The following is a 23,427-nucleotide window of genomic DNA, read 5'->3' on the forward strand; positions in this document are numbered from 1 at the left end:
CCAGATAACAAGGGTGGAGCCGTCTTTGGTCCTCTGCAATTAAACATTGAGAGGCAATGTACTATTGGGTGTCTGGGACTTGAGAGGCAATGTGGGAGGCAGGCCAGGTGCTTCAAAAGGAATGAAAAAACCAGTAACCAGCCATCTTGGGCTTGCTCCTGCAGCGAGGCTTACCCTTATCCCAAGCTCGTTATGAAAATTCAAGACAGTCTGCTCAAGGTTGTTAGGCAGCAGTTTCCTTGTACTCATTACTCTTCTAGGTCTCCTCTGGGTAAACTGGTGGTTGTATGATGTACAAAAATCTTACTTGTTAAGATCTGCTTTAAAGAGGGTCCTCTAGAGAGCCATGATGAAGCCCATAGCATTTATTATAATAGAGGTTGGGCTTGATGTGGCCACATTTCTGAGCTCTAGCTAACCCTACAGGGATACACACAACACCTGTTATCAGTCAACTTATAAAACTGACATCCAATAGGAAAAGCTGTATACCTAAGTACTATAACATACGGATCCTGTCGTCTGGCTGCAGTGACAGTGATCGGTAGTGGTGGTAGCTTTGCAATGCAGGCACCTCTTCACTGGGAACTGGACTAAGCTCATTAAAGTAGCTGCGATACATAGATGGAGCCTGGGGAAAATCTGTACTGCGATGACCTGTGCTGCATCAGTCTCTGGGTGAATAAAAATCAATGTAAATTTAAATTTTTATTAAAAAAAACCAAAAACTATTTGAAATTAACCTCTGATGAGGCCTAAACTTACTATACTCTGTTAAAACTATTTAAATTAAATACACAAATAATATTTAGCTGTACTTATTTGCTGCCAATTTTAAAGAGTCAAATCACTGAACTAGAAGTCACCGGCTAAGCACCTGGAACCAGAGTTTGTTGAAGTGCTAAATCAACTTCTGACCCCTATAGCCTCTTCTGCAGGTTCAGAGAGAATGTTTTCTTCATTTCAATTTATTCAACTAGTTCAGTTCAATGACTAGATCATTCAAAGTTAGAAACCAATTGAGAGCTGAAAAAGCTTGTTTTTTTCTTCCAGTCTATGGGGCAAAAAACTAAATATGAGAGGATGAGATCTACTAGATCTAAAATCTCAAAGGATGTGATGACCAGAAACCATCAGTTAAATTCACTAATTACAGATACTTCTTTTGCACTTTAATAAATCAGTTCTATGTTTTGATAAACATTATTCTTATGTATCCAGCACATTTAAGGTAGTTTTATTAATTTTTTTTGAAAAATGCTGTTTTGTCCTTTTTAAATTGAATTTGAATATTCATACAAACCACTGGAAAGATTATGAATAATTTCTAACTTCTTAAATGTAAAAATTAAGAATCTGAATAAATGTACCTTAAGCTGTATATCTTAAAGGTGGATAGGGATAGATCTATTGTATTTTCTTGGTTAGCAAAAAGAAGCACCAGTTTAGTGTAAAGGCTATATTTAGTTGCAAATCAACTTATTTCAAGGATTACCAACTAATGAGAATCAACCTTTCCTTAGGAAAATAACTGAAAAAGTACAAATGCAAAACATGGTTAAAACTGATTATTTAAATCATGTTTAAAATAACTTTATTTAAATCAATTCAGCCTGAGCAGACCTAGAGATAAACAGCTTGACTTCAGCCTCCCAGAGTTATCTGACCAGCATTACATTCACTTTGAAATGTAAAAGTAATTAGATAACAAGGGCAAATGTTATCCCCTATTCATTTTCATTTTTCACTAATAAATAAGACTTGGCAGCTGCCATAAGTGTGGCTGGATAACACAGAAGACCCTGCACAAAGCCCGTGATTGTGTTCCAACTGAATACCTTCAGCTGACTCACAAGGGGAGGCAGAAAGAGCATCTTTACACCAATGACTATCTCTCCACAGTATCTGTTTTGCCCCCATTTACTGGATCTAAAGTTTCAGTCTCCACGTGGGTTTCTCTGAGCTGAGAGGCTGTGGTAGGGATTCTATTTGGCTGTGATGAACGCATCCTTCATTTCCAACTGCATTCAGAGGGTTCTGATCATGCACAATCTGTACATTATCAGGAGACGGAGCTGCAGGAGCAAGGGCTGCTTCTAGACTGGGAGGATGGAGGCAGAAAGGAGTAGTGCTGGCAACGCCACCTCTGCAGTAAGTATCCCTTCTGTCAGGGAACAGCCTGCAGCACCCAGACCAAGGACCCCAGTACCAGTTGCCTCCCCAAAGTCCTTAGTTCTCTGTTTTCACAGGTTGTTGGAATGGGGGTTACCAGACTTTCCAAGATGCTGAGCATCTGCCACTCACACAGACTAATGTGATATTTGTGAGTGCTCTGCATTTCCAAAGTGCCTATCATTGACTCAACTAGTTGGACTAAAATCTTAGCTCCTGTAAACCTGTTTGAATTATATCATCTGCTGATTTGTTGCAGATGCCCCTAAGTACATAGCATCTGAAGAAGTGAGGTTTTTTACCCACAAAAGCTTATGCCCAAATAAATCTGACTCCTTGTTGTTTTTGTGGATACAGACTAACACGGCTACCCCCTGATATGATGAACTAGGATCCAGGGACATGCTTGAAGTGAAATCAAATGAAAGTGATACCAATCCATCATAAAGTGCATATTGCAAGTCAGTTGGAATGTGCAGAGTTAGAGGAAAGAGTTCTGTGAAAAATAGAACTTCATTAGACCTTTATTATACAAGGTTTCCCTTGTCTATGTGTCTGTGTAAATCTGACCCTGCAATCCAGGGGAATTTCACTTGCTTTTGAAAATCTCATATCAATAACTCTTGTACAAATTTATATTCAAACAAACAGGCTTTTGAATTTAAGTATCTTTAATTTTGTTACATCCTGTGGGTGATTTAACTTTTAATACATTTTGCTAGAATATACAGTAGATCAGGGTAGGCAACCTATGGCACATGAGCTGATTTTCAGTGGCACTCACGCTGCCCGGGTCCTGGCCACTGGTCCAGGGGGCTCTGCATTTTAATTTAAATGAAGCTTCTTAAACATTTTAAAAATCTTATTTACTTTACAAACAACAATAGTTTAGTTTATATATTATAGACTTATAGAAAGAGACCTTCTAAAAACGTTAAAATGTATTACTGGCACGCGAAACGTTAAATTAGAGTGAATAAATGAAGACTCGGCACATCACTTCTGAAAGGTTGCAGACCCCTGAGTAGATCAACAATTCTAAAGTATGTGTTTAAAAATATACAGTCTAAAAACTTGATGAACTTTTAAAAATTCATTTACTGTTTGATTCTAACAGATCTACTTGCCTGAAAATATTTCATTTATCCCTGTGCTTCAGAGCCTAAGAAACAGGTTATTTTTTTGATAAATCTGCATTCTGCTATTGTATTTTCTTGGTGTAGCATGCTTTATTTACAATCTGTTATGAAATTACTACAAAAGTATTTCAAACATGAGCATAAAAGTGAGACTGAACCTTTTCCATAGTAATGAAAATGCTCTGTGTATCAAAATATACTGTGGAAACATTAGAAATAGCCATCTGACTTTGTTTATGATGATTTCTTTGCTTTAAGTAAAAACTGTCCCAGATAAATAAAATATAAGCAATTATCTTTTGTAAAAGAGAGGCCACGGACAATCAATGCAGTGTACAGGGAATTTTTTAAAAAATAGATGATTTTTTTCAATTTCTAAACAAACCAAAACAATGGCATTTAATACGGAAATGTTTTTCTTCTAAATCTTTCCCATGGTAAGAAGTTAGCAGCCTTTCCACCCAGGAAGCCTAGTCAGTTCAAATAACTGTACAAACATTTTAAGGGCTTCCTATCTACATGGGAAAATTACTGACAGAACTATAATTATACCATTATGGCTATGTTGGTATAATGTCCCATGTAGACACGCTCTAGTCCAGAATAAAAGTAACTCTGTTCCAGTATCACTACTCCACTTTGGACGTTCTGCTGGCCAGTTTCTCCTATATAGACAAGCTCTAGCACTTCGCCTTTAAGCCACAGGGCTGCCCATCCAGCACCTTTCGTGAGTAATACTTCACTTCTGCAGCTTAAATGAATAAATGATGCTGAGATGTTTAACTCCATTTGCTTTCTTATTTATTGATCTGTGTCTTGGCTCCTAGGAGAGAAGACCCCTGGCAAAACCCAAAACTCCTTCCAGGATACTTTGGGTCATCTTGTCTGTAATCTTGTTTTTCGTCATTGTCAGCATCAGTGTGGTGGTAATTTTCAGCTTTACCCATAGGACTACCAAGGTAAGGAATTAATTCATTATGGTTCCATATACAAAGTTCAATTTCCTGCAGGAATATCTTGAAGTTGATCTGGCAGGGAGGGAGAAGAAACCTTCCACAAATGTTTTTCTTCCTCTTTTTACAATAGATCAAATACAACAAATGTACAGTTACTTATAAATATCCAGGAAGTGTTGCTGGTTGTTTGAGCTCATGTTGTCAAATTCTGCCCTCAATTACACTTGGAGTCAGTAGGATTACACAGGTCAGAATTTTGTCCAAAGGAGGCCTTTTACCTTGGTGAGAGCAGACATCCAATTTTTCTTAACTGTTTTCATCTCTCATAATAAATGCTGCCTCTCAGCAATAATAACATCACTCTCTGTAATCCCAGTGAGAGTCTGGATGGAGGGGAATACATTTTTTTCTTTCTTTCTTTTCAAGAATCTTTGACAGACAAGTGGTCAAGGGTAAAAAAATAGATAGATAGATAGATAGATATTGGTTTGCTCCTAGTTAAGAAATCAAATAAAAACAAGTGTGGCCAATTTCTCCCTGGTCAGGACCAGATTAAGGAACTAGTACTGTAGGCCTGTGCCAAGAGCCCATCTTTTGGATTCATGTGACTACATCAGAATCTGTTTTCTTTTTATTCTTTTCTTTCCTTTTTTTTTTAAAGTATATTTCGAGCCCTTTATGGTTACTAATAGGTGTTTGAAAACGTAATCCAAGCATGACTATCCCAAGTCATGCGTGCTTGAGTCTGCAGAGAGCCTGAAAAAATAACTCTCAGAGGTATGTACTGTCCCACTCAGCTCAGGGAGGTGTTAACTCCAAGATCCTTTGCTCTGGAGGCCTCCCCAGCTAAGGTTTCCTTGTGTGACAGAAGAGTGCAGCAGCCCCACCCACCCAAGCAGATGCACCCCAGCTAATGGGTTTAAGTAATAGGGTATGCTTGCTGCCCCACTCTGGGAGAAAGCAGAGCTCTTGCTGTTGCTCCTGGGAAGGAGAAAAGGGTCCATGCCTTGGCCAATGTCTCTCTGGGAGGACGTGAGGCTGTGGCTATGGGGGTGGAGCATGACCTTGTTCTGAGGGCACTGATTTCCCTTCTCTGCCCTTGCCCCTCATGTAACTCTGCTGCAGTCAATGAGCTGAGATCAGGGATTAATTTGCCCCATTGCCCCTTTTAAGGTGACCTGCCAATAGCAGCCCTTAATAAATGCATTTCCGAAGCTGCAATATCACAGTAGTGTCCAAGTGGGGGTATGTTTCAAGGAATGATGCACACAGCCTGGTGTGCTATTTACATCTGGGGAGAACTCGTCTGCAGGGGACGGTTACATCAAAGGACTCTCAATAGCCCATTTGTTAATAAAGGCAGTAGGTGCTTGTTCTCTTCTAAGCAGATTACATGTGTGATTACAACCTCCTGCCACTAGGAGAGCCATAGAGGGTCTGTGCACCCACACAGCGAAGAGTGCTGGTAGGGAACAGGTGAGCAGTCAGGCACCTCCCTCCGACATCCTCCATTTGAGGGAGCTCCTTGGGAGCCTCGCTGGGATCCAGTGTTTCCCCTCTGCCAGCGAATACGCTGCGCTTCATTAGGGTGACTGTCTCATGGGTGCAAGGAACAACACTGGTGTAACTATCCCCTGTGGTGTCTGTTGTGCAGCTGGCCTGGCCTATGTTATGCTGCTGCTCCACGCTCCCGCACTGGCTTCCAGCTGCAATTCAGGCCCTATATGGTTGGGGCCTCCTGCCGGAGACCAGCTCTTGCTCACCCCAGATAGCGCCCAGCACGTGCTCATGCTCACCTGCCCTCGGTTTGAATGGCTGGTGAAGGGCCTTTTCTCTGGAGTCTGCTTGCCCCATTGCTCTGACAGTCTGCATTTGGCTCTGTTCATTGTTAAATAGCTCAGACTAAGAACATGTGGAAGTGAAGGTCCTGGGAGGTTAGTCTCCTAACGAGCGAAAAGTATGGCCACGTTCTCTGAAGCAAGTGCTGAGAATGAATAGAGAGGAAAACGTGCTTCCTTTGGGCCGGCTGATCCCCCCACAGGCTCCGTAGTTGCAATCCCAACCCGTCACTCCTTGGGGCTGGGAGCGCAGCCTCTGCTCTTATTGTGTGTGTGTGCTCAGCCTGTTTTGCAGATTGTGCGGCTAACGTTTCAGAATCACCAGGGCTCCCAGATGAATCAGTCAGCCTTTGTTGACAAGTCCAAGAATACTGTTACTTATCATGTAACTTCGCCAAGTAACCACACAACAGTGGTCTTGTTCGACAGCAAGAATGTGAGTGCAGCAGAGCAGAAGGGCTTTGCTTAGTTTTACCATTTCTTGGAGTGAAACGGGTGACTTTGCAATTATAAGAGTAAACGTCTCAGAGGAAAGTTTCAACTAAAATGTGTCTGATCGTTGTTGGTTTGAGAGCTAGGTGCAGACAAAGGGGTGGTGATCATCTGGTTTTTCCAATTGTCCTTTTCAGAGGCTTCAGGGATGCAGGTGTTGGCCCTTCATCCAGGCGGCCTGAGGCAGTAAGACATACTTTTTAGAGCACTGACTCTGGGATGCGCTGTTCCTCCCTGCACACCAGCTGCTTTTACACAAATTCTAGAGCTGAGGTGGCTTTTGAGCTGGCTGCTGTGCTGTACTGGAAAGCCATGCAGTGCGCACTCCCACCTAAAATGCAGCTCGAGTTCCAAGGCTCTGTCCAAGATGGGGAGCTGTCCCACGTCATTATAATGATCATCATTTTATCCCCTATCTTCCCTGCATCACTGACCATGCAACAGGGAAAGGACTCTGCAGCATGTCCTTGAGTGATGGAGACAAAGCGTAGGGGACCAGGACTTTGGAACTCATGAGTTCTAATTCCAGTTTACACAGACTCCCATTCACAATCCCAGGGACCTCGCCTCCTTTCCTGTTCATCATTGCCCAGTCCCACCACCCTTCCCAACGGTGATCACATGACACCCCTATCGCAACTGCAGCAATTATTTGCTTTCAAAAGTATCAAAGCCTATTTAGTCCTTTCCTTTCTTCTAATGCAATTTAGCAAGTGAAAGGAGGACAGCTTGCACACTGTCACCAGCTAGCTCTCTACAGGCAGCTTCCAACTGCTCCTTGCACCACAGTTGGAGAGCTACAGTTGTCTAAACCACTGCAAATTGCCACTGGTGAGCCACAGTCAGGCCTTGGCTACACTCACACTTTACAGCGCTGCAACTGGGGTGTGAAAAAACACCCCCCTGAGCGCTGCAAGATACAGCACTGTAAAGCGTCAGTGTAATCAGGGCAGCAGCGCTGGGAGCACGGCTCCCAGCGCTGCACGCTACACCCGTAGAGGATGTGGTTTACATGCAGCGCTGGGAGAGCTCTCTCCCAGCGCTGCCGCTCTGACTACACTCACACTTCAAAGCACTGCCGCAGCAGCGCTGCCAGGGCAGCGCTTTGAAATTCCAAATGTAGCCATACCCTAGTGTCTAATAAATCTACCCCCACCCCATTTCCAGGGCTATGTTCATTCCTGTCAAAAGGCAGCCACTCTGGCTGCTGCTTCGCAAAACAATGCAGGACGCAGGGAAGACTTTCTATTAAGTGTTAGCTATAGATAAGCTATAGATAAGCACCGCATACATGCTGCTGTGTCAATGAAACATACACTATTCTGTGTTGTGTTTTGCACAGGGCTATGTCTGCTATAAACCCGCAGATCAAAACGCATGTTACCTGCGGAAGATGGACGATTGGGACCTTGAGAACGTGCAGATATCTTTCAATCTATCTGAGCACAGGGTGAGCAGTTACATGATTCCTGCATAGGAGTAGCTGAACCGCTGGGGGAGGAACAGACACCAGTTTCCGAAAGACCCTCTAGAATCTTGTTAAATCTCCATTGCTGGGTGGATTTGTTTTCCTAGTGAACATTTTTATACCTTGAACCAAGGTGACGCAAGTGAAGTTAAACAGAACTGCTAGCTCTTCCAGCTGTAAAGGAACTTTTTGGCATTTCTCCTTCAGAGAATAGTGCTGCTCGATTCTGCCTTGCACCGGTAGCCAGGTTGGATTGTGACAGAACAGTTCAAATGACACTGGGAGGAAATGGGTGACTGACTTTATAACGATTTAATATTTTTTGTACAAAACATAAGGAGGGCAAGACAGTGGTATGCCATGGGATACGAATAACTGGACTTTAACAAACCCCAGTCCCACTGTACTGGCCTGGCAGATTCTGTTACCTGCTAGTAATAATTCTGGGGACGAAGACACAAAGGTGGTTTTGTTAGCAAATCAACAGTGAAATAAGTTTTGAGTAATGATGTATAACAACCCGCTGAACAAAATGTTAATGGATTTAATAGAGGGGAAAGCCAGATTCTGTTTCAAGAAGACAGAGGGCCCTATTTTTTGAATGTCAGAAAACAGATGCCAGGCTGTGCTGGATTTCCTTACTGCCTTGATAATGGGGGCTGCTTAACGCAGACTCGTCTTTTGCTTTCCTTACCCCTCTCCCTTGCTGGATAATAAGGACCATTTAAACTAACGGAGGAATGAGAGACCCCTGAGAACATCAACAAAATGCACCCAGGAAAGAAAACCCTTCAGCAAAAGCCGTGTTCTGGCTTGAAGGCCTCTGCAGGGTTCTTAAATGAAACTAAAGAATGACAGCCCCAGAGGCAGCACATCTGGTGGTCACAGCAGGCAAACAGCAGTCAGTCTGGGTTTTAGTCCTGTCTCTGCCAGGCACTCAGTGTGGGGCCTCAAGGTCTTAGCTGTATACTGTGGTGAAGGAGAGATTCTCACCTGTGTGCGCACGTCAGGTTCCTCATCTGTAAATAGGGATAGTGTGAGACTTCATTATTGTCTGTGAGGCACTGACAGATCCTTGGGTGGAAGGCAAAGGGACATTCTCATGTGGTCTTTGCTGTTAGTTTTAAAGTGACTCTTTCCCATGGGAGACCTCAAAGTGGGAGACCAAGCTCCCATCCCCTGAGTAGCATCCTGGAAGGAGGGCCTCTTCCTGGGAAAACCCCTCCTGCCCCTCTCAGAACGGTTCCGCCCATCACTCATCCTGTCCTTCCTAGCCAGAAGGAAGGTCCCTGTGAGTGGGGAGATTCCACAGAGAGGTCTCTGTGCTTGCCACTAGGTTAGGGATTGCTCTTAGAGGGTCTATGAAATGACACTTTCTTTCCAGTTATAAGCCATGCTGTGATATTCCTTTCAGGTCAATCAGCTGCTGCTTCAGAATAATCAAACTAAGTATTACAGAGAGTTCCTGGGGATTCTGCCAGGGAGACAAGCAAATACCAGAAGCTTGGGGGAAGCCATCCAAACCCTGTGCGAGCAGACTTCCATCTACTGGGTCAGGAAAGGGGATGGTAAGTTAGAGGAACTACCCTTCAAAGGAGGGGAGCAGTCATTGCTTCTGAGGTAAGGATCATGGAATCAGCTGGGAACCTGGGGAAATTATGGGCAAAGTGGGGTTCAGATATGTCATATGTGGAGATAAGAGATACTGTGAGTGACATGAGTGCAGGTTATCACTGCTGCTGGTTTGACAGCCCTGGCGCGTGAAATGGTCTCTGCCTCCCCAGACAGACATGGGGCTGTGCTAGTGCAAACTTCCCCATCCTAGTGTGATAACGAGCATTGAGCTCAGCAGAGTTAATCTCCAGAACCATTTGATATTGGCCACTTTGCTCAGACTTTTAACAAGGGGGCCAACTGTGATGGCTTCTGTAACATGGACAAGGCACTGTCCTAAGATCCAACTACTCATACCGCACTAGTCACTGCACGGTTGCTAGATGCTAACGACTTCCAGCCACATCAAGCTGGCTTGGTATTAAACTAGTGAGGAACGGCTGCATCTCATTTCCCCTGGCTTGAGCCACTCCACATGCCTGAGGTGGAGGAGTGGAATAAAAATAAATAATGACCATTCCAGGGAGCCACTGCACCACCTCGCTGGCTTTGGCAGTTTAATATTCACCATCTCTTCTCTCCCCTCCAAAGTGATCCATAGAAGAGCTTGTTCTGTTTTAACTGAGCTCTTTGAGGACACAGAGCTAGGAAGACCTTTACCACAGGTTTCCCATGTGTCATTCTCCAGAGGGGCAGCATTCCTACACAGGAAAGATTTGCAACAGGCCAAGCTCTTCTTTCTGTTCATTTTATTTATTATTAATTTATTTATTTGCAGGCCCTGGGAAGAAGCGGCTCATTTACCTATGTATTGACATCTGTTTTCCAAGCAATGTTTGCTTGTCTGTCTGCTTTTATTACCTTCCTGATTAAGCCCTGCTCTGAGGGGACTGACTCCCTCCACCACTTCTCTTTGTACTTGAATTTAAATCCTGAAAAGTCTGATTTAAATAAGTTCATGTCTAAGTTATTCAGATAACTTCCATAGAAAAGACTCCAACCCTGATTTCATGATGCAATTTGAGAGGTTGGGAAAGTGCCAGAAGGGTTCTAATTAAACAGGACTATTTCCAAAAACATGTTGCAGCTCTGTCAATATATATACACGTTTTATTTACAACCCTATGCCTGGGCTGTGCCTTATAGACATGCATATAATTACATCACATAGGGAGGGGACAGGCTCGGCTCGGGGCTACATGTACAAGTGTTCAGCAAAACAGATTTTGTTTTGAATCAGTTAACATGGCTTTTGTCTAAAATTCCCCTGCTAAATATGTGCAATTGATTTAAATAAAGTGACTCAAAAATGAGGAAATGGTTGTTGCTCCTCTGCTCCCCTTTCAAAATGATTCATTCCAGTTTCCGCCCGAGAGAGGCTGCTTGCTTCTTCCCCTCTGCATAGAGGAACTCCCAAAGGCTTTCGCTGCACCGTCAGTGGTGCAGAGGCCATATGGGGGCTCATCGAGCTGCACTGTCGCCACCCTCCCTGCACTTAAAGGGGCTGAGTAATATGCCTCTGAGCTGGGCACCCTGTTCAACTACATTTCAGTCTGTTCCCAGTGAGGAAAAGGGGGCAGTTTCCTTTCACTCTAAGGAAACATTACAGGCAATGCTTTATTCTAACAAACAGGCATCTGAAGCTGAGTCCATTAGTCAGGGTACATGGTGCATTAAACGATCAGGCACTTACAAAGCAGCACCTACCCCCAGCTCCTTTATTTTCTCTCTCTCCTTACCCCTGCTCTAGTCACACCACTGCACATTCCAAACCACCTATCTGAAGGAAGGATCCTTAAGAGCAGACAGACAGCCAGCAGGGGTGGGTAGCACTGCTATAACTAACAGAAAATCCACAGGCAGCCCCAACAGCTGGAGGCTTATTCAATACTGCAGAAGTCTTAATGCAAGACTGTGCCTTCCTGCCCCAACTCTGATGTAAAAATCAAGTACACGCTGCCAGATGATGTTTACTGGTCCTCTTTGACTTGAACAAGATACAGTGTCACAAGGGCAATCTCCAGCTGCTTCCATTGCATTTTGAAACAGTAATGGGAGATGTCATGCTGCTGACTGACTGACAGCCCTGGAGAGTGAAGGCCTCTCTCTGTCCGCAAAGGAACTGCAGGGCCAGCTTCCCTCACAACCTGCCTCAGCCCTGAGCTGCAGGGATGCTCTGTAGCAGTAAGAGGAATTCAGTCTCCATGACCCATCCAGTCCTTTGCCTTGCTGCTGAAATTGAATGAGGAGACCAATTAGTGCCAAATGTGATGGATGTTTGTGGGTTTGGCTGTGCCTCCACTAGGATTTGGACTGAGCGCATCAGCCTATCTCACACAGGCCCTGAACACCCACCTGCACAGAACTGCTTCCAGGTGCTAACTACCTGAGCTGGATGTGAACAGACAAAGTGGAGGTGAAAGGCGCTGTGTCCCACTCCCACCCCGGACCCCTCTCAACTTAAGATTACTTCAGTTTGGCTTTGCTTAAAGCTGAAGGCTGTTCTCATTCCAGGCTGAATACTGCTTCTGCTGAAGATTCAGCCGTCTCCTATCAGAGAGGAGGGTAGGTTACAAATGTATGTTACACATACATACTCTAGGTAGGATACTTGTCAGGAGAAGACAACTGAATGAGCAGTGGTCCCTTCTCTCCAACATGCGCACGTTATCCCAACACGCTATCGTTGAAAGCGAGGCAGACGACTGCTTTCTGGTGGCCACTGTATTCCCTCTTGATCTCGCCTGTCTCCACACACCAAAGCCTGGCCAAGTTATCTGAGGAGGCTGGAAGGGGAAGTGAAGAGATACTGACCATAAGGAAATTTCACACTTGTGCCTGTTTTTTCTTGCAAACATCCTTGGAAATATGTACTGCAGTGTTCCATACAGCATGGAATACTCACAGGCAGTGCTTTGAAAATACTAAAATGGCCACACACATTTCAGGCTACCTCCTTACCACATGGAAAAACAATGCACATTAGGCTTATATTAAAGAGACAAAGCAGGGGAGGTGGTATCTTTTATTGAACCAACTTCTGTTGGGGACAGAGACGCTTTCAAGCTACACAGAGCTCTTCTTCCAGTCTAAAGGAGGTCAGGTCCAGACTTGAAGAGGAGCTCCGTATAAGCTAGAAAGTTTCTCTCTTTCACCAGCAGAAGTCATTCCAATAACATATTACTTTACCCACCTTGTCTCTTTAATATCCTGGGACCAACACAGCTCCAACACCAGACCAAACATGAGGCGTATGTCTGATTAAAACAAGATGCAATAGGTTTTATGTTTAAAAAACAAACAGGAAAAAATAGCTAAGAGAATTAGTCAACTCTATGATATAGGGGAAGAGCATATGAGTGATGGATCACATGCTTTCTGTGCGGGGGGAAGGAAGGGATCCTTCCCTCGGACCAGATGCATTTGGCATGAATGGGGGAAGTCTGCTGCTTTGAAGCATTGTGAATTGGCATCACCTCAAGCCAGAGAGGTCAACAAATCCTGTGATTGCTATACAGGCCTCCCTGCCTCCAAGGGATTCTTGGGCTATCTGGCCAGTGACGCATGTCTTACCAGTGACAATATACTGAGAGTCCCCAGAAAACGCGCAGTCCCACATCCAGCCACGGGAGGTTTCTCCTGGATTGTTACTCTTAATGCTCAGCTCTGTCATTAGAGAGAAGTTTGAAGTCCTCCAGATCTTACATGTCTGGTCTGCAGAACAGGTAGCTAAGAGCCTGGGAGGGAAAGAGGGGAGAGAGACGTGTACATGTTTATGATTTGGTGCTATGCTTCTAAATGACTCACTAAGCTGGTTCTGAACTGGCAATAAACTGATGAAGCACAGCATGCTGGGGCCGGCAATCTTCACAGGCTGTTTCCCCAACTCAGTATTAGAGGACAATGGTCGCCATCTGCCCTCCTTAATGCAAGGTAAATGGGTAGAGAGAGAGACTAGCACTCTCAGAGAGGCCAGTAAATCAGATCTCTGGTGTAAATGCAGCTCTGGTTCTCCCAACCATAAAAAGGACTGAAACTTCCCAGAGCACTTCTGAGATCATTAAGCAAAACCAGGGAAATAAGCGACAGCAGTCCAACTGATAACTCAGCTGCTTCTTGAGCCACTCTCTCGGGCAGCTGGAATGCTGCTACACAGCCAGCATTATGTCAACAGCTGGGGCACAGCCAGTCCCCTGGGACCTGACTTGAAAGGGCACTTTTGTTTTAGCCACCAGTAAATAGCTAAGCTGGCAAGACACTCACGTGGAATCAGGGCTGAACTTGCACTGAAGGGCATAGCGGTTGTGTGCTGGAATTTTGGTCTTGGGGATTAGCTGAGTTACCTCCTCTCCAATGCCACCTGTTAAATTCCAGACATAACAATTGCCCTACGAAGAGAGAGAGACATTATTACTGCAAGAGATCAGGAGAGATTTAAGCACCACCTCCTTTGATCTTTATATCCAAGTACTCACCACCTCCTGCTCCATGATACAGTGAACTTTGCACATCAGACACACGCACAGAAGCAAAGTGTTGCTATGCAAAGGCAGGCTGACTTCTAATGCATTGCTGCAGCAGTGACAATTCACATTGCCTTTCTCCAGCTGTACTTACCGAACTGTTGACAGCTGCCATGTAACTGGCATCTGGGTCAATGTGAACTGAATTGACAGAAACTTCAGGCTCTGGAATGAGTTGTTCATTGTGGTCTGTTTTCAGGTCCCAGATGTGAATGGCACCACTCTGATCACCTACAATTAGTTCAGCCTGCAAGAAACAAACAAATTCTCCATAATGCTCAAACACCAACTGGGGTAAATGTCCGTGTTTAGCATACCCGAGAAAAAATGCATCAAATGCAGCTGCCACTCTTGTTTAAGAAGTCTAGATTTTCCTATTCTATCCACTTATTCATTAATATGGCAATCCTTTAGATTTCCATCTCGCTGTACAAACAGTAACTAGTTAATCCCAGCTGCATGCTGCAAGGTAGAGAAATATTATCCTCATGTTACAGATGGGAAACTGAGGCAGAAAGACTAAGGCCTACATTTTCACAAGTGTTTGTTAATTTTCTGCACTCACCTACAGACATCTGGAGCCTCAGAAGCACTGAGCGCCTACACCTCTAGCTGAAGTCCACTTCAGCACCTCTGAAAAAATCAGGCTCTAGAGGTCCAGGTAGGCACCGAAAATTGAAGCACTCAAAATTAGCGAATACTTTTCAAACTGTGGGCCTAAATGATCTTCTCAGGGTCACAAGTCACTATAGGATTTGTTATGCTGGATCAGATCACTGGTCAATCTAGTCTCCTATTCTGTGTCCAACAGTAAGCAACAACTATTGCTTCTGAGACAGATGACCACTGCCCATAACGTAATTAGCCCAGGGGGCAGAGCAATAATTTCTCCCTGATATCTCCAGTCATCAGCTTCCACCCTTAGCCATGAAATTTGATTATTCTGATTTGCTCTTGAACTATTGTCCTTCTTACAGCACTGTAGTGTTCTGCTTAGCTATGTTTTCAAATGCAAAAATTGTGTACAATATTGGACACTAATATAAAACTTTCCATTTTCAAGCACTGTCACTGTATAAACAGTATTAATTAGGTGAAGGTCATCACTGATATAATCCAATATTAAGCTTTTACAAAGCCAAACATTTTCAGGCTTTTGCACAAGTAATAGAGCTGAACAATCAACAGAGAGAAATCTAAAACCATAAGACTCAACACAGAATACTAATAACACTTCCTGGGACTGACACAGAAGCAGTCTGGTATTTCACATATCTTGGCAGCATTGTAAGTATTAAAGGTGGAGCAAATGAAGACAAAGCTAGAACAGCAAAAACCAGACATGCCATTGTAACTCTAAAGCCCATCTGGAGAAACTGAAACCTTGCGCTACAAACTAAACTTAAATATTTGATCATCATTGTAAAGTTGATCTTACTATATGGTGCTGAAACTTGGAGATTTTTGAAGATCTAAACTCCAAGTTTTCACAGTGAGTGGCCTTAGATAAATCCTCAATATAGATGAGCAGAAAAAATTACAAGCCAAGAACTCTGGAGAAGGATGAAACAGAAACAGATAGACCAGGAAAATAGACCAGGAAAATACAGAACAAAAACTGAGATTATTAGTACATCCATGGAGAAAGATCTGAATAACAAAAGACAGACACTGGACTGGAACCCCCGGGCAAGAGGCGACAAGGTAGAGACCAAGGATAACATGAAAACGCACAACAGAAGCAGAACTGAAAGCTATCAAAATGACATGGGAAGAAGCTAAGACTGAAGGAGGAGACCAGCAATGAAGGAAGACAGCAAAGAAGGCCCTATGTTCCACATGGAACACAGAGGCATAAACATAAGGAGGCCAAGGAAGTGTTTGCGGGGGTGGGGGGTGAGATAGCTCAGTGGTTGAACCTTGGTTGTGAGTTCAATCCTTGAGGGGGAAAACAAACAAAAAAACAACCAACCAACCACCACCACGCAGTCAGGGACAGTACTTGGTCCTGCACGTGAAGGTCCCTTTCAAGGTCCCTTCCAGCTCTGAATATATACATATATATATACATACATACATACATACATATATATATATATATATATATATATATATATATATATATATATATATATATATATATATATATATATGGAGATACATCTGTGATTTTCACCTCTAAAATGACAATGGTTTATTTTTCAAGACAAACCTTTCATTGCAATGTTTGCAACGCAAACATTCGAGTCTTGAGCTTGTAGATAATATGGAATTGATTTAACATGGATTATCAAAATAGAAGTGAAATCAAATGGTCTACTTGCATTGCCTCAGCAGAGTGAAATACAAAATTTTAAGAAAAAGCCCACATACATTTTCCTTATTGCAGGACGAATTTAGGAGGAATCAGCCCACTAAAAGCTACAGTGTTAGACATGTTTAATGTGCAAGTCAAAAGTTTTAAGCGCAAGTCAAAAGTTTTAAGCCTTCACTAGCAGAAATATGTAATTTTTAAACAGGATTTTTAAATCAGCCACCAAAATATCCTTGAAAGAATCCAATAGGCAATTTGAGTAAGAATGAAAAAATGAAAAGGTTCTGAGCACCTTTTTTATTTGTTGCACGAGGGACGTTTTGCTTTCACAACAGAGAGTGAAGAACATTTCCATGAAGCAGGGCGCCTGTGTCTCAGTTCAGCAGATCAGAATTAACAAATAGACGCCATGCACAGTACACCAAGAAGTGGATCTGCAGCAACAAATGGCAGTACTGCTTACGTAACAATCCCGCACTATGATGCCTATCCAGTAATGCCACCTAGTGCTCAGAGAAGCACTGAACAATCATAGAAGTAACTCATCTACCATACTTGCAAAAATTCATTCTTCATGGAGACGGGTCATTATCTGGCTCAAAAGTATGATAATATCTTTGACCACCCTTTGTAGCAACCCCAGCATCTAGTAGTCAGAGCAGGGGTTGGACGTCAAGACTAGCGAGTGCTAATCCTGTCTCTGCCTTTGATTAGCTTTATAGTCTTCAACAAATCACCTTATTTCTGTGTCTCAGGGCTTGCCTACACTAAACACACTACACTGGCACAGCTGTGCCGTTGTAGCACCTCAGGAAGACATTACCTGCAGCAACAGGAGGGGTTCTCTCGTCCATGTAGGTATTCCACCTCACAGAGAAGCAGTAGCTGGGTTGATGGAAAAATTCTTTTGTCAACCTAGCACTATCTACCCAGGGACTTAGGTTGGCTTGATGCCACTCAGGGGTGTGGATTTTTCACATCTCCCACCACCATAGTTAAACCAATCTAATTTTCTAGTGTAGACCAGGCCACAGTTTCTCTGTCTCAGGTGCTGGGAGGCTGCATGGTTTGTAAAGCACTCTACTATCCTTCAACAGAAAGAGTAGAAGGTATTAAATTAATTAAAACAGTTGGGGAACTCAGATCTTGCTGACACTAATTACCTGACTCACACAGCCAGCCAGGAAGCCCTCAGCTTTATAAACAGAGGAGAAAATATTGTCATATACAAGAGTATTTGCTGTAATAACTGCCAACATAAAATGATGTCGCACATCAGCTTTTAAACAAGGAGGAGAACATCTGTAAAACCTTCCTTGAGCAAAAATAAGTCTGATAAGTGCAAAAGAGACTGCGTTTACCTGGTTGGGATGCAAGCAGACACAATTAATAGGAGCATTCACTTGGAAAATGCGTTGGCACTGAAGGTTACGTGATCTGGCAACAAAATGAACACAAACAAGAGAAGTCAGATGAGAGTTTACACTAAGATCTTCCATTTCTTTTATCTGCTTTGTGGCCTTGCACAAGTCACCTTACTTCTGGGTCTTAGGGTTGTCTACACTTAACACTGCAGTGGTGGTTACCCACAGCAGCTGTTTGACAGCACACACCAGCACTACACAATAGCTTTGACCAGGAAGTGAAGAATCCTATTTCCAACTGAAACTTCAGAAGGGATTTTAGGGAGACACAATGTAATTACTGAGACCCAGAGACCCTTTGGCAAAAGGTCCCCTATTCTTTGTACACAACTCTCACCTCACACCTGACAAACTCATTACACCAAACATGTCATACAGGATATTTATCCATAGTAATATGTAAGGTACCTACCAAAAGCTCATAACTTGTTTAGATTCACAATCACTGTGAGATGTATATACAGGTAATGTTTAAGGAATAATACTGAAAATATGCTTTATAGACTTGGAGCAAAACTTAGTCATCGGGGTAACAGGTATCAGTGATGGTGCATTCAGGCAGGAGCGAGCTGTCACCCAGCCATTTAGTTGGTGAAGGAGTGCAAGTATCAGCTGCTTAACCTTGCCAATACCAAGACTTTCAATGGAAAAACATCAGAGACAACTGCAATCAATCAAACTCTCTGGAAGGTAAAAAAGGAATATTATAACATGAGGTTTTCCCTGGCTATGAACAGAAACAAAAGACTATTTCAGTATAGCCCAGAGAAGGGAAAGGTCCTCGGTATCCTTTCACTGAGGAGACATCTTGAGCTGCGATGTTTTCATGGAAAACTGGATCCTATTTTTTTGTGAAACCAACTAGCTCTGCTAGACTAAACTTAGGGGGCAAAGCCTACTTTATTAGAGAGGAAAGGGACCTATTCATATGTCTAGACCCAAGCTCACACTTTACGCCTGTTTTGTTTTGTAATGCATTTGTTTCTACCACTCTCTCGTTTCTAGTTAAATCTTTGTTCTTTCTTACAGTAAAACAAAGATAGGTTTATGTAAGTGCTGTGTGGCTTACAGGAGCAGAGGTTTAAGGTAAAACTGGGGCACACTGCTCCTTTGCGGGCAGAGGATCTGGGATTTCTTGAGTAGCCAGTGTCAAGAGCTGGAGAGCACAGAAAAACGATTAAAAGAAACTCAGTGACTGGGATGCACCCACAATTAACTTGCAAGACATAGCCCAGAGGAAAGTGCTTGAGTCACTAAAAGGCTGGTGGTGTGAGGGAGCTGATCCCCACCCAGGCACAGGTAAGACTCCCTCACTCTGGGGGCAGAAGGTAACAGAGTAACTCTCAGTATGGGAACCCCAAGAACTGTCTCAATTACCCAAACTGGAATTAACCCAGAACACTAGGGTTAACACTCCTCTCTTGTTAAAGGTACTTTGGAATCTCTAATGATTAAAACTGGCCAGGACCTTCCAAATAAGGCACCTCCACGGCATCATTACTGTTTCAATATTGATTCTGGGAAAAGACCGCTACCTCCTTGTGTTCTTATGTTCTCCTGAATCCCCAGTGCAACTTCATGTGGCACCTGGCATTTCCCTGGAGGTCTCCCATCCAAGTACTGACCAGTGTCAGCCTTGCTTAGCCTAGGAGATTTTCATAAGCTCAAAGTCCAAGGGCGTTTATGGAAATCTCAACTCCCTTAGGAGTATTGTCCCAAGTGACCCGGCACAGGAAGGTGAGCTGGCATTGGGGATTACCTCAGGTCCCATATCCTAGCCATACAGTCTTCTCCTCCCGTGTACATCCAACGACCATCTTCATGGAATCCAACGGAAGTGATGTTCTTACTTACGCCATCATAATTAATGACAGGGTTGGGGTTATTAGAGTTCAGATCATACATTCGAATGTGCTGGTAACCTGGGCGACAGAAATATGAACACTAATAGTCTTCTCTCAGAAAACTGCCAAAGCCCTATTCCACAACCTCATTTTGGAGCCACTAAAACACGGTAAAGGCAAATTTCACCATTTCACTCACCTCAACAGTTGGCATTTCTGAGCATATGGTTGGTGGCCAACTGGTAATGAAAAGTGAATCATGTGCACTAAGGCTAAATTACAACAAGGGTACTGGGGACCACCAATATCAGAGGCTGTAAAACAGTTTCCACTCTACAGACATGAGAAAAGGTGGGGAGAAGCCCATCAGCAAGACTCACCTGCAGCAGCAATCATGCTGCGGTCTGGGGTGATCTCCAGAGCATTTACTTGCTAGCAGCACTGGTTAAGGTTAACAAAGAGAGCAATTTGCTGTCAAGTAGAACAAAAGAGTTATCTTAAATTCACACTGCCCTTAGAAAAGTAAGGTTAACAAGGACTTTCTGACCAGTGGACCTTTCTTTATGGATTATCCATTTTGGAAAAGGGGCACTTTAACACACTATGATGTGCCAGGAGATTTTCAGGTCGAATTCTCCTGTTTAGACCTTTAGTCTGACACTGACTCTGTTTCAAACATGTTTATTTAAAAGGTGGGACATAAAAAAAGTCAGCTCCTCAGACATAGCATAGTTAGATGTTAGTGCAGCTTCATTTAAGCTGAACATGCTTCACCGTTTAAAAACAACACAGGACTCCTAACCACTATGCTCTACTTTTGACACAGCCGTCTTTTCAAATTCTGGATTTTCATTTAATGTTGACAGCATTAAAATGAGATTCAATATAGAAGCAGTAAACTAGCTCTTCATTTTGGTTCAAACATCTGTCAGAAAGTGTATCCAGTCTTGAAGAGTTAGAAAGATTTGTAGGGGAGGCCAAACATGGAGAGCATCAATGGTGCTGTTTTCTTACAGGCACGGACCAATTCCTGCTTATTACATTTATTTGTGTATGCAGTGGGATCCGAGAGGCTACTCTTCATTGATTGCAAAGCCCTTTTCCTAAGATGTTATATATTCATGCTTTTACTACCTCGCTTTTGCCCTTTGTCAAACACTAGTATTTATTTACCCTTTGCTGTTTCTACAGAAGCACAAAGCAGCACAGTTGGGTTTGTTTGCGTCATCTGTGGAGTAACATAACGTATGATGCCATGAGGCATTTGCACTATTCTAGGAACAGTGGAGTTTTAGCTTACTGACTTTGCCTGGTCATGAGGGGGAGAAAATTGCCCAGTTTCTGTAGGTCCTACACTTTTTTTTTCTTTTTATAAAGCAAGCCTGCAACAGATAAGAAAAAATTCTCTGTGTTCCCCCTGAATCCGCTCCCCACCAAACTAATGCTTAACAACGTTAGACAAGCCATTGTCTCATCATATTTTGGCACCTCATGTAGCAACTTCTGGGTTGTGGGCAGAGGGTGGAAGAGTTCCACCACTCCCCCACCAAATCTGACTGCTGTTTTAGAAAGCCTCTCTCAAGAAACACAAAGCCTGCCTCTGCTATGGCCACACCCCAGCATTTCAAATGACACACTGTGAATGTGTACTGAGTGTGCAGAAAGATACACAGATAGAAGACAGCAAGGCTTCCCAGCCTTAAAGAGTGTCTAACGACTAGCTGAAGCCTGGGTTGATCTGGGGACCATTTCAGGGTCAGGCCATAACACAGAGGTGGAGGGAGGAGCTCTCTAAAGAGATGGGCTGAGAAATACACAGGTTTGCTTAGGGAAGGGGGGAGGATCTTGCCAAGGCACTGCAAGAAGAGCTTCCCGTGACCGGCGTCCCTGCTCCACAGGCTGCAGCAGGGCTCAGGTCTGTCTCCGCACCCTGCCCTGCAGGGCGCGGTGCTGCGGGGGGCCAGGCTGGCAAGCAGAACCCCGTGTGGCGGGCCGAGGCGAGGCGAGCCGGCCGGGGAAGGATACAGAGTCCTGGTGCTGCACGGTCCGGGTGCAGATGCCGCTGTGCGCCTGCCAGAAGCGGACCGTGTGGTCGTAGCCCGCCGTGGCCAGGATCACGGGGTCGCTGCCCACCGTGCCCTGCGCCGCGTTCATGGCTGACACCTGTGCGGGGACGGAGCGGAGAGCGGTGAGAGCCAGGCCCCCCCCAGGCCGCACGGGGGCGCAGTTCGGGGACCCCGGGCCCGGCGCGGGCTCCCCTGCACCGCCGCCCTGGCCTGCCCATCACCGGCGCGTCGAGGCGCCCCCGGCCCGGCCGCTCCCAGCAGGCCCCGCGGCTCCCAGCGGCGGGGCCCGGGGACGGAGGCAGGCGGCGGCGCTGGGGGAGGGGCCGAGGGGGTGGTCCTGGGGCGAACGCCCCGTTACCTGCAAGGCCCCTCAGGAGGACCTGGCTGGAGAAAGACAGCCGTGCCGCGGCGCATGCGCAGAGCGAGCAACACTCCCCGCGGGAGGGGACGCGCATGCGCTGAGTAGCGTCGCTTGTCAGGAAAGGGACAAGAGGAGCGACGCGCCTGCGCACAGGCATTCTCGGAGTCCTGTGGGACGCGGCAGCGCATGCGCACACTGCAATTCCCTGTCACCACCTCAACGGGGCGATACCATGTGAGGGAGGTGGGGCGAGACCACCAACAAGCCGGGAGGGAGATGAGGAATGGGCCCTGTGCTCGTGGTGGGAAGCAGACCGCGGCCCATGCCTTGCTGGCCCACGTGTCCCCAAGAGGGGGCGCTCGAGAGAGACTCCGGCTCAGCGCGCTGCCCCTGCAGGGCTCCTCGCTCCCTGCATGGGGGGCGGCCCTGGGCAGTGCCCGGGGTGCAGTGCCCAGAGCCATGGGGTCCTGCCCTGGCCTGCTGCAGCAGAGCGCCCGGCGCGCCCCCTGCCATCGCCAGCCCCAGTGTTCAGATGCTGCAAGGAGCACATGAGAATTAGTAATAATAACACCAGGCTCTTTCCGTCAGCTCCCTGGGGTTGGAGCCTTTTGGGGTCACATGCTCCAGCTTTTCTCCACAACCAGAAGGGCTAGAAACGTCCCTTTCCTAAATGGAAGTGCGGGTTGTTATTAATACTAATTATTTGTACCCCCTTAGCACCTCGGAGCCCCAGCCGTGGAGCAGGACCCACCTGTGCCAGGTGCTGCACAGACAGGGAACACAAAGATGGTCCCTGCCCCAGAGAGCTTCCAATCTATGTATAAGACAGGAGACTAGAGCTCAAGACAGACGGGAGGACAAGGAAACAGGTCAGCATGCTAGGCTGTGGTCTCTTGGCTAGTCACCTGCCGTCAGGAGTTGCCGCTTGCAGAAACGTCCAGATATCTGAAGACTCGTGATAAATTTGTGGGAATTGGCGAGTGCCACCTTTGCCACCCCGGCCCTATGCAGGAGAGTGGCTTAGTGCAGATTCCAGCAGAGGGCAATGGTGCGCCACTGGTTTCTCACCACTAGTTCTGCGTCCCTGCTGAAGGCCCACAGGAAAGGGGGGTGTTGCACCTGCTGGCTCATCACACTAGGTGCTGTTTGCCGGAGGGAGAGGATCTAGCCAACGAAGGGCACTGGCTCACCCTGGAGCAACCCTATCTATTTTGCT

General features: G+C 45.1%; 2 protein-coding genes across 6 annotated transcripts; one reads left to right on the forward strand and one right to left on the reverse strand.

The window, feature by feature from the left end:
* The first annotated feature begins 1,933 nt into the window (after positions 1 to 1,933).
* BRICD5 (BRICHOS domain containing 5) lies at positions 1,934 to 10,649 on the forward strand. 2 transcript variants are annotated; one of them, XM_050968631.1, is made up of 6 exons: positions 1,934 to 2,151; positions 4,139 to 4,270; positions 6,389 to 6,541; positions 7,940 to 8,047; positions 9,480 to 9,633; positions 10,458 to 10,649. In XM_050968631.1, the coding sequence occupies exons 1-6, from the start codon at positions 2,110 to 2,112 to the stop codon at positions 10,550 to 10,552; spliced, it is 684 nt and encodes a 227-aa protein (XP_050824588.1). In that variant the 5' UTR covers positions 1,934 to 2,109; the 3' UTR covers positions 10,553 to 10,649. The 2 variants fall into 2 exon arrangements, with proteins under 2 accessions (XP_050824588.1, XP_050824589.1); XM_050968632.1 differs by having other exon boundaries at positions 6,422 to 6,541.
* Positions 8,363 to 22,302, reverse strand: MLST8 (MTOR associated protein, LST8 homolog). Of its 4 annotated transcripts, none has more exons than XR_007776389.1 (10): positions 22,209 to 22,302; positions 21,810 to 21,947; positions 20,165 to 20,216; positions 19,700 to 19,862; positions 17,878 to 17,953; positions 14,297 to 14,449; positions 13,943 to 14,067; positions 13,253 to 13,416; positions 12,277 to 12,465; positions 8,363 to 9,084 (listed from the first exon to the last, which is right to left on the reverse strand). XR_007776389.1 is itself a non-coding variant. In XM_050968616.1 (9 exons), exons 2-9 carry the CDS (start codon positions 21,936 to 21,938, stop codon positions 12,347 to 12,349), a joined length of 981 nt encoding a protein of 326 aa, XP_050824573.1. In that variant the 5' UTR covers positions 21,939 to 21,947; positions 22,209 to 22,302; the 3' UTR covers positions 10,772 to 12,346. The 4 variants fall into 4 exon arrangements, 2 of the variants coding, with proteins under 2 accessions (XP_050824573.1, XP_050824574.1); XR_007776388.1 differs by lacking the exon at positions 8,363 to 9,084 and adding an exon at positions 10,772 to 11,911; XM_050968616.1 differs by lacking the exon at positions 8,363 to 9,084 and having other exon boundaries at positions 10,772 to 12,465.
* Positions 22,303 to 23,427: the final 1,125 nt, after the last annotated feature.

This window comes from Gopherus flavomarginatus, chromosome 9 (assembly GCF_025201925.1).
Source record: "Gopherus flavomarginatus isolate rGopFla2 chromosome 9, rGopFla2.mat.asm, whole genome shotgun sequence".
Classification (NCBI taxonomy): Eukaryota; Metazoa; Chordata; order Testudines; family Testudinidae; genus Gopherus; species Gopherus flavomarginatus.

Bases quoted from the DNA above. Each gene is read 5' to 3' on its own strand.
- BRICD5 (XM_050968631.1), top strand. From the start codon at position 2,110: ATGGAGGCAGAAAGGAGTAGTGCTGGCAACGCCACCTCTGCA. The intron at 6,542-7,939 runs GTGAGTGCAGCA...TGTTTTGCACAG, and splicing joins TCTTGTTCGACAGCAAGAAT to GGCTATGTCTGCTATAAACC. The intron at 9,634-10,457 runs GTAAGTTAGAGG...ATTTATTTGCAG, and splicing joins CTGGGTCAGGAAAGGGGATG to GCCCTGGGAAGAAGCGGCTC.
- MLST8 (XM_050968616.1), bottom strand. From the start codon at position 21,938: ATGAACGCGGCGCAGGGCACGGTGGGCAGCGACCCCGTGATCCTGGCC. The intron at 20,217-21,809 runs GTATCCTTCCCC...CAGTGCTGCTAG, and splicing joins CCGTGCAGCACCAGGACTCT to CAAGTAAATGCTCTGGAGAT. The intron at 13,417-13,942 runs GTGAGTGTCTTG...TTTCCCTCCCAG, and splicing joins AAGTTCAGCCCTGATTCCAC to GCTCTTAGCTACCTGTTCTG.